The sequence below is a fragment of the Alosa sapidissima genome, chromosome 6 (assembly GCF_018492685.1).
Source record: "Alosa sapidissima isolate fAloSap1 chromosome 6, fAloSap1.pri, whole genome shotgun sequence".
NCBI lineage: Eukaryota > Metazoa > Chordata > Actinopteri > Clupeiformes > Clupeidae > Alosa > Alosa sapidissima.
The window spans coordinates 6235855-6246089 of NC_055962.1; the positions used below are offsets into that span (position 1 = coordinate 6235855).

The following is a 10235-nucleotide window of genomic DNA, read 5'->3' on the forward strand; positions in this document are numbered from 1 at the left end:
ATGGCGTGGAGGTGTTTTTTTTATATAATTATATAGTTTATATAGTTTATAAGTCACAACAAACACTTGGAGTTTGAGTGGACTTGGATTTCCATTCCTAATGCAAAGTTCCCTCTCCCTCACTCACAATATCATGTCCCCTCTGTCCATCTTTGTCCAGGTCTCCCCAGTTCTGAGGGACTTTTTGGGCTCGATGCTGACCCGGGACCCCAAGGAGCGGGCCAGTGCTGCGGACCTCCTCCAGCACCCGTTCCTCCTGCAGAGCGGCACACCCCGATGCCTGGTGCCCCTCGTGGAGCAGTTCCGCAAGAGGATGTCACTCTGCTGAGGAATATTTACCCCTGCTGACGCCTATTTGCCCCTGCTGAGGCTTACTTATTTGCCTCTTCTGAGATCACATGCTGTTAGTAGTACCTGTCAGCAACAATACATCATCTGTAGGGTAAAACTAACCTGTCTCACAACGGTCTAATTGCTGCTTGTTTATGTGTGTGTGTGAGAGAGAGAGAGAGAGAGAGAGAGAGAGAGAGAGAGAGAGAGAGAGAGAGAGAGAGAGAGAGAGAGAAAATATCTGTGGACAGCAGTTTTATATATAAGTGTATGGGCATGCATACCAGGAGAGACTCTCAGTTGACAGTTCCCCTCGGGGGTTTCCAGGCCCTACAGAGCTTTTCTGTTTGTCATCTCTGACTGTTTTTTTTCCTCTCAGACTTATTCCACCTGCTCTCACATTTCTCATTTTGTTCACAACACATTTTTCACCCCATTAAATAATCTTCAAGATAGATGCTGAAATTGTGAATGAAATGATGTGAAGGCTTTGTGTGTGTGTGTGTGTGCGTGTGTGCGTGAGTTGAAAAAAAATGTGTGTAACTAAAGAAAGACCGTTCACTCCTCTAGAAAACTGGCTTTGGGTACACTTGGTGACTAAGCACTTAGAGAGGCCATTTTCAGTGAACGCACCGGGACCACTACACATCTCATGAACTGTAAATCAAACTCCCTCTGCTATGAACTCAGATGGTGAACAGCAGCAGAGGAATGTGAAACCCTGAATGGAGTATAAAGTGCCTGCCATTTTAGCAGTAACTTAGTGGTAGAGAGAGTGACTCTGCCATCTCAGCTGTGTTCTGAAATGGTAGGATAGTCACAGAGAATGGACAAAATTGTGAGGGCCATGTTAGCTGTACCCTGGAATGGTTTGTAGCCACAGTGAATGGACAAAATTGTGAGGGCCATGTTAGCTGTACCCTGGAATGGTTTGTAGCCACAGTGAATAGGTTAAAATGTGACTGCCATCTTAGCTGTATCCTGGAGTGATAGGTAGTCACCGTGAAAGGATTAAACTGTGAGCTCAATCCCAGCTGTATGGAGTGGTGGGTATCTGCTTCAATAAAGAGCCGTGCTGCTGGGACTCCACTTTGAGCCATGCTGGGACTCTGGCGACTTTACTTGTTACTACTGGTCCAAATCCACATTTAGGGCTGGTCCTTGATATGGCGTCAGTTTGATCACATTTTCATTTTTATCTGTATCTTTTTAAATATCATGTTTCTATTTTTTCTATCTACTGTTTTGATTTAAAAAAAGATTTTGTGCAATTTTGGTGTGTGTGTGTGTGTGTGTATGGATAGGGGTATGGTGTAAATAAAATGTGTTATATTTATTTTTTAAATAAATTGGCATGTGTCAAGCAAGACAAGAACAAATGTATTGTTTAATCAACACACAGTACCAGTAAATGCAAATGCAATAGGGAAATAATTTATTTTATTTCATTTAATGACAAATAGTTTACTTAAAGAAACCGTATGTAAGAAATTAATTTCAAGTAATCATTAAATGGCCCTGATATGTCACTTGACATTAAGAAATCATGTTCATTTCAAACACTTATATCACTGACAACAGTAGTTCGGCCAGGATATTGTCATGTTTAAAGTGAAGTTGCAGCCCTCAACTGATGTTGATGTTGTGTTTTGTCATGTCATGTTGTGTTTTGGCCTGATGTGCCACCCTCCACTTATCTACTAATCACAAAGTCAGTAGTGTTTCGGCATCCGGGTTGGCAACTTCGAGTCAGGGTGGAGGGGGAGGGGATACACCTCTCTACAGTAATTTGAAAGTGATTGCAGTACCAGTTTTGGCCACAATCTTACATATGGTTCCTTTAATGGTCATTAATTGTCATCAGATTTGTTGCATGGATCAAGGTATTTACAGTAGTAATACGAGTATGCTTAATTACAGTGACCAACAGTGACCAGTGGTAATACTGTTAAAGCAGCACTATGCAGATAGATTTGATATAATAGGAAACTGTTACAAACTAAACAAACTCATTTTGACTGTATGTGGTCATGTGATGAACAGATCTTTAACAGTTTAACAGTTATTCCCACTAAGTAATGCATTATGTAGCTCATAATATAATATAATATAATATAACATTTCACTGTGTCCAGGTGTCCAGCCTCGCTGATATTAATGATGACACAATGGGGACATCATGTGAAATGGGCTAATTGGGCTGTTTGTAGTGTTTGCAAGCTGTTTAGCTTAAGGTCAAAACTTCATAATGTTGCTTTAACTGGTTAGTAACTGTTGAAGAAGCGACTATTCTTTAGCTATATTGTATACCCCGCTGAACGCCGGAACTACATGTCGTGGCTCGAGGACCCTAACAGTGTGAGCCTGAGTAGTTGAGGGTCTGCGAAAGATGGTCCACTCTGGATGACCACAGCACATGCCTCTCTGAAGGGGCTTAGGGTGATATCAAGCCCGTTATCTGCACGGCACGCAGTGGACTAAAGGAAGCTGTCGTGATAACAGCCTGTAGTTAGAAGTGGGGGGTTTGTCTGTCCTCGTGCCACAGAGGGTGACAGAAGTAAAATGTGCAGTCCCGTGAGAGTAGAACAAAGTGAATGCAAATCAATAAGAGCTTCTCATGTGACTTTAGACAAAACAAGTAGACAGGCAGAAACAAAAACGTGGGTTATGTGTAGGCTAGCAAATGTCTGACTAACCGATTTATTAAAATACCCTGACACTCAAATGCAAATATTAAATACTCAACAGATTTCTACAAAAATAATAGTAGTAGTATTATTATACAATCCCGCCTTTCACATGTAAGTCATTGTGTATTGAAGAAAAATGTAAATCTTTGCAAGGAGCAAAAATGATTAATTGTTCTAAACAGACTTCATTTTTGTCACTGACAACTGGTTTTGATGAATTTCTTCCTTTAGGGTTATTTTAATTTTAAATACTGGTGCACATGACAAAATAAAGTATTCAGTCTGGCAATCACCCTTGAGGTATATTTCAGGCAGATCATTAAAAGGAGATGATCCGCTTGTGTGAGAGAGGAGAGATACAGGCAGGAGATGTGTCAGGGTTATCTGTCAGAGAAGCACCTGATAACGACCAACTGCAGGCCAGGAGGAGTCTGAGGAGACTAGAGACAGATTCTTACACATCCCACCCACACTGGTCACTTGTCAAGAGCTCTTTCACTTTACAGTTGACTTATTTAATCTAAGGACAAATATGTTATCCCTATAGGAAATCATTTTCTATATCAGTCTGTAAAATCTCTAAACATCTCTGAGGATTTGAAAGTTGCAATTATGCAGTGCATATTAAGGGATGCATTAAAGGGGGAGGTATTTACAACTGATTGTATTTCTAAATAAACAAAACTAAATAATCTTATAAAAGTCTACTTAGGGTTTTTATCTCCCCTCAGCAAAAGCTTTACATGCTTGTTCTAAGATGGGAGTTATATAAATACATCAAGGATAGTCTGTGGAAGGACAAAGTAAGAGAGGTGCGATCTTTCCTAAAATGGACATTAACACGTTAAGGTCGCATAGATGCCCCAAAACCACTTACCGTCTCTGGGGACAAGAACATTTGGTCTGTCTTTTCTCTCTTATCTCGGTTGAGGCTGTCTCCAAATTTGGCATGTGGATGTCCCTTTATAAAGACCCAAACGTGGCTGGAGTCAGTGTTCCAGTGTGTCCACCATCTGAACCTGATCCTCTGTCTGAATAACTGCTTTTGTGCTTAGGATTTCTCTTCTGCTGTGAACACTGAACAAGCGCCATGGGAGACGTTTTAATGGCAGAGTTTGGGAAGGCTGCCCCCTTCCTCCGAAAGTCGGACAAAGAGCGCCTCGAAGCTCAAACCAGGGCATTTGACATCAAAATTGAGTGCTTTGTTGTCGATCCGAATGTTGAATATGTCAAGGGGCAGATTACCAGCAAAGAGGGGGGAAAAGTGACAGTTAACACTGTGGAAGGCAAAACCGTGACTGTCAAAGAGTCAGATGTCCACCCTCAGAACCCACCGAAATTCGACAAGATCGAGGACATGGCGATGTTCACCTTCCTGCACGAGCCTGCCGTGCTGTTCAACCTCAAAGAGCGCTACGCAGCATGGATGATCTACACCTACTCTGGGTTGTTCTGTGTCACAGTGAACCCCTACAAGTGGCTCCCTGTGTATGATTCAGAGGTAGTTGCTGCCTACAGAGGCAAGAAGAGATCAGAAGCGCCCCCACATATCTTCTCCATCTCTGATAATGCCTATCAGTACATGCTCACTGACAGGGAGAATCAGTCTGTCCTCATCACTGGAGAATCTGGTGCTGGGAAGACTGTCAACACCAAGAGAGTCATCCAGTATTTTGCAAGCATAGCGGCTGCTGGCGGAGCAGTCAAAAAGGATACCAGTAAAGGCACACTGGAAGATCAAATCATTCAGGCCAACCCTGCACTGGAGGCGTTTGGAAATGCCAAAACACTGAGGAACGACAACTCATCGCGCTTTGGGAAATTCATCCGTATTCACTTCGGAACGAGTGGAAAACTTTCCTCTGCTGATATTGAGACTTACCTCCTGGAAAAATCCAGGGTGACCTATCAGCTCAAGGCTGAGAGGAACTATCACATCTTCTATCAGATCATGTCCAATGAAAAGCCAGAGCTGTTGGATATGTTGCTGATCACCAACAACCCCTATGATTACTCCTACGTCTCCCAAGGAGAGATCACTGTTGCTTCCATCAACGATTCAGAGGAACTAATCGCCACAGACAGTGCCTTTGATGTGCTTGGCTTCACTGCAGAGGAGAAAATGGGTGTCTACAAGCTGACCGGGGCTATAATGCACTATGGCAACATGAAGTTCAAGCAGAAACAGAGAGAAGAACAGGCTGAGCCAGATGGCCAAGAGTCTGCTGACAAGTCTGCCTACTTGATGGGGTTAAACTCTGCAGATCTCCTCAAAGGACTCTGTCACCCCAGGGTCAAGGTAGGCAATGAATATGTCACCAAAGGTCAGAGTGTAGACCAAGTGTATTATTCCATTGGTGCACTGGCTAAGTCAGTATACGAAAAGATGTTTAACTGGATGGTTGTTCGAATCAACCACTCCCTTGATACCAAACAGCATCGTCAGCATTTCATAGGAGTGCTGGACATTGCAGGTTTTGAGATCTTTGACTTCAACACCTTTGAGCAGTTGTGTATCAACTTCACTAACGAGAGACTGCAACAGTTTTTCAATCACCACATGTTTGTGTTGGAACAAGAGGAGTACAAGAAGGAGGGGATTGATTGGGAGTTCATTGACTTTGGGATGGACTTGCAAGCCTGCATTGATCTAATTGAAAAGCCCCTTGGTATCATGTCTATTCTAGAGGAAGAATGCATGTTTCCTAAAGCAAGCGACCAGACATTCAAGTCCAAGCTGTATGACAACCATCTGGGCAAGTCAAAAATGTTTGAGAAACCACGTCCCAAAGCAGATGCTCATTTTGCTTTGGTCCATTATGCTGGCACCGTTGACTACAACATTGCCGGCTGGCTGGTGAAGAACAAAGATCCTCTGAATGAGACTGTGGTGGGACTTTACCAGAAGTCATCTCTCAAGCTGTTGAGTTATCTATTCGCTTACGCAGCAGCTGAAGGTGGAGACAAGGCAGGTGGAAAAGCTGCCAAAAAGAAAGGCTCATCTTTCCAAACAGTATCAGCCTTGCACAGGGAAAACCTCAACAAGCTAATGAATAACTTGAAGACCACCCACCCTCATTTTGTCCGTTGCTTGATCCCTAATGAGTCCAAGACACCTGGAGCGATGGACAACTGCCTTGTGATGCACCAGCTTCGCTGTAACGGTGTGCTGGAGGGCATTAGGATCTGCAGGAAAGGCTTCCCAAACAGGGTACTCTATGGTGACTTTAAACAGAGGTACAGAATACTAAATGCCTCAGCAATCCCTGAGGGTCAGTTCATGGACAGTAAGAAGAGCGCAGAGAAACTGCTTGGTTCTCTGGACATCGACCACACGCAGTACAAATTTGGGCATACAAAAGTCTTTTTTAAAGCTGGCTTGCTGGGGGTGCTGGAGGAGATGCGGGATGAGCAACTCTCCCGCATTATCACAAGGATTCAGGCCAACGCAAGAGGTATACTTATGAGAATTGAGTATCAGAAGCTTGTGGAACGCAGGGATGCTCTAATGGTGATCCAGTGGAACCTCCGATCATTCCTGGGTGTGAAGAACTGGCCTTGGATGAAGATGTTCTTCAAGATTAAGCCCCTCCTAAAGAGCGCAGAGTCTGAGAAAGAGATGGCAAACATGAAAGACGAGTTTGGCAAGATCAAAGAGGCTCTGGAAAAATCCGATGCCAGAAGAAAGGAACTGGAGGAGAAGATGGTGTCAATTCTCCAAGAGAAGAATGACTTACTCCTCCAGCTGCAGTCAGAGTCTGACATTCTGACTGATTCAGAGGAACGCTGTGAGCAGTTGATTAAGAGCAAGATACAGTTAGAGGCAAAAGTGAAGGAAATGACAGAGAGGATGGAGGACGAAGAGGAGATGAATGCAGACCTCACGGCAAAGAAGCGAAAGTTAGAGGACGAATGTGCCGAGCTCAAGAAAGACATTGATGACCTTGAGCTGACCTTGGCCAAGGTGGAGAAAGAGAAACATGCCACTGAGAACAAGGTAAAGAATCTCACTGAGGAAATGGCTTCTCAGGATGAAAACATGATGAAGCTGACAAAAGAGAAAAGGGCACTTCAGGAGGCACATCAGCAAACGCTAGATGACCTTCAGAGTGAGGAGGACAAGGTCAATACACTCACCAAAGCAAAGATAAAGCTGGAGCAACAGGTGGACGACATTGAAGGTTCTCTGGAACAAGAAAAAAAGGTCAGAATGGACCTAGAACGTAGCAAGAGAAAGCTTGAGGGGGATCTCAAACTTACCCAAGAGAGTGTGATGGACTTGGAAAATGATAAACAGCAGTTAGAGGAAAAACTAAAGAAGAAAGACTTTGAGATCAGTGGATTGAACAGTAAGGTTGAGGATGAACAGTTGGTGAGTGTACAGCTCCAGAAGAAACTGAAGGAGAATCAGGCCCGCATTGAAGAGCTGGAAGAGGAATTGGATGCTGAGCGAGCAGCCCGGGCTAAAGTGGAGAAGCAGAGATCCGATCTGTCCCGGGAACTGGAGGACATCAGTGAGCGTCTGGAGGAGGCAGGGGGGGCCACTTGCGCTCAGGTAGAGCTCAACAAGAAGAGAGACTCAGAGTTCCAGAAGCTCCGCAGAGACCTTGAAGAGGCAACCCTTCAACACGAGGCCACCTCTGCCACCCTCAGGAAGAAGCATGCTGATAGCGTGGCTGAACTGGGTGAACAGATTGACAACCTGCAGAGAGTCAAGCAGAAGCTGGAGAAAGAGAAGAGTGAGCTGAAGCTGGAATTGGATGACATGTCTTCAAACATGGAGAGCGTGGTGAAGGCCAAGGTCAACCTTGAGAAAATGTGCCGTTCCCTGGAGGACCAGATGAATGAGCACAAGACAAGGGCTGAAGAAGCACAAAGAGCCCTGAATGACTTTTCAGTGCAGAGAGCAAAGCTGCTCACAGAAAACGGAGAGCTTGGAAGGCAGATGGAGGAAAGGGAAAGCCTGATTTCCCAGCTCACCAGGGGGAAGATGTCATTCACCCAGCAAGCAGAAGACTTGAGGAGACAGCTGGATGAGGAGGTGAAGGCAAAGAATGCTCTAGCACATGCTGTGCAGTCTGCTCGACATGACTGTGACCTGCTGAGAGAGCAATTCGAGGAAGAGCAGGAGGCGAAAGCAGAACTGCAGCGAGCCCTCTCCAAAGCCAACACTGAGGTTGCCACCTGGAGGGCAAAGTATGAGACGGATGGCATTCAGAGAACGGAGGAGCTTGAGGAGGCCAAGAAAAAACTGGTACAGAGGCTGCAAGAGGCTGAGGAAGCAGTTGAGGCGGTGAATGCAAAGTGTTCCTCCCTCGAGAAGACCAAACATCGTCTTCAGAATGAGATTGAAGATCTAATGTTGGACCTTGAAAGAGCGAACGCAGCCTCTGCTACCCTGGACAAAAAGCAAAGGTCCTTTGATAAAGTAATTTCAGAATGGAAACAAAAGTTCGAGGAGTCACAGTGTGAGCTTGAGGGCTCACAGAAAGAAGCTCGATCCCTCAGTACAGAGCTCTTCAAGCTGAAAAACGCCTATGAGGAAGCACTGGATCATCTGGAGACAACCAAGCGAGAAAACAAGAACCTCCAGGAGGAAATCTCAGACCTGACTGACCAGCTGGGAGAGGGAGGGAAGAGCGTTCATGAGCTGGAGAAGCTCAGGAAGCAGTTGGAGCAAGAGAAGAGCGACCTGCAGTCCGCCCTGGAAGAGGCAGAAGGTTCTCTGGAGCATGAGGAGGGCAAGATCCTGCGAGCACAGTTGGAGTTCAACCAAGTGAAAGCTGACATTGAGCGCAAGCTGGCAGAGAAGGATGAGGAGATGGAGCAGGCCAAGAGGAACTACCAACGAATGGTGGAGTCTCTTCAGACCAACCTGGAGTCTGAGACAAGGAGCCGCAATGAGACCTTGAGAATCAAGAAGAAAATGGAGGGTGACCTCAATGAGATGGAGATCCAGCTCAGCCAGGCTAACCGGCAAGCTGCAGATGCCCAGAAGCAGTTGAAGACTGTCCAGGCATTCCTTAAGGACACTCAGCTTCAGCTGGACGAGTCCATGCATGGCAACGACGACCTGAAAGAGAACATCGCTCTGATGGAGCGCAGGAACAACTTGATCCTGGCTGAGCTGGAGGAGCTAAGGGCAGTCTTGGAGCAGACGGAGAGGGGACGCAAGATGGCTGAGCAGGAGCTGACTGATGCCACGGAGAGGATGCAGCTCCTGCATTCCCAGAACACCGGCCTCCTCAACCAGAAGAAGAAACAAGAGTCCGACCTGCTGCAGCTCCAGACCGAAATGGAGGAGGTGATTCAGGAGAGCCGAAATGCTGAGGAGAAGGCCAAGAAAGCCATCACTGATGCAGCCATGATGGCAGAGGAACTTAAGAAGGAGCAGGACACCAGCTCCCATCTGGAGCGCATGAAGAAGAACATGGAGCAGACCATCAAAGACCTGCAGCACCGTCTGGATGAAGCCGAGCAGGTGGCCATGAAAGGAGGCAAGAAGCAGGTTCAGAAGATGGAGTCTCGCATCCGAGAACTGGAGGGAGAGCTGGAGGCAGAGCAGAAGCGAGGGGTGGAGTCCATAAAGGGCGTCAGGAAGTATGAGCGACGCATCAAGGAGCTCACCTACCAGACAGAGGAGGACAAGAAGAACATGGCCCGGCTCCAGGATCTGGTGGACAAGCTTCAGCTGAAGGTGAAATCGTACAAGCGCTCCACGGAGGAGGCAGAAGAGCAGGCCAACACCAACATGGCCAAGCTACGCAAACTGCAGCACGAGCTGGAGGAGGCAGAAGAGCGGGCTGACATAGCAGAGTCCCAGGTCAACAAGTTGCGGGCCAAGACTAGAGATGGGGTGACCAGCAAGAAATCCCCAGATGAGTAAAGAGATTGTCACATTACCCACAAAGGACGCCATGGTCCTACACAGGTGTTTCAAATGATTACAACTTGGAGTTGTGTTGCAATGCAACTATACACCATCATAGCCAAGGGTCGCAATTTGACAGTTATTGATAGCCATTTTTGTTAAATTGAGAATAATTTGGCATTTTGCACTGAATGGAAAGGTCCCTTCTTTTATTACATATCTGTTCCCTAAATTTGACAAATTATCCATAAAGGTTGCTCTACACCATTACCTCAAAAATGTGATGATACAACAAAGATCTGATTATCATAATGACAGTCCAGTTTGTGATACTGGTGGTGGTA

At 45.7% G+C, this 10235-nt stretch overlaps 2 protein-coding genes across 3 annotated transcripts in view; both read left to right on the forward strand.

The window, feature by feature from the left end:
* pak6b (p21 protein (Cdc42/Rac)-activated kinase 6b) overlaps positions 1 to 541 on the forward strand; it is a 15951-nt gene extending 15410 nt beyond the window's left edge. For both annotated transcript variants that reach the window (XM_042094452.1, XM_042094451.1), the window contains one exon: positions 161 to 541. In XM_042094452.1, coding sequence (XP_041950386.1) covers positions 161 to 328 — 168 coding nt within the window. In that variant the 3' untranslated portion in view covers positions 329 to 541. The remainder of the gene's footprint in view (positions 1 to 160) is intronic.
* Positions 542 to 4032: 3491 nt separating this feature from the next.
* On the forward strand, positions 4033 to 9968 carry myh6 (myosin, heavy chain 6, cardiac muscle, alpha). The gene has a single exon (XM_042094997.1). The coding sequence runs from the start codon at positions 4111 to 4113 to the stop codon at positions 9904 to 9906; it is 5796 nt and encodes a 1931-aa protein (XP_041950931.1). The 5' UTR covers positions 4033 to 4110; the 3' UTR covers positions 9907 to 9968.
* Positions 9969 to 10235: the final 267 nt, after the last annotated feature.

Excerpts from the sequence above, each read along its gene's own strand:
- myh6 (XM_042094997.1), top strand. The coding sequence starts at position 4,111 with ATGGGAGACGTTTTAATGGCAGAGTTTGGGAAGGCTGCCCCCTTCCTC.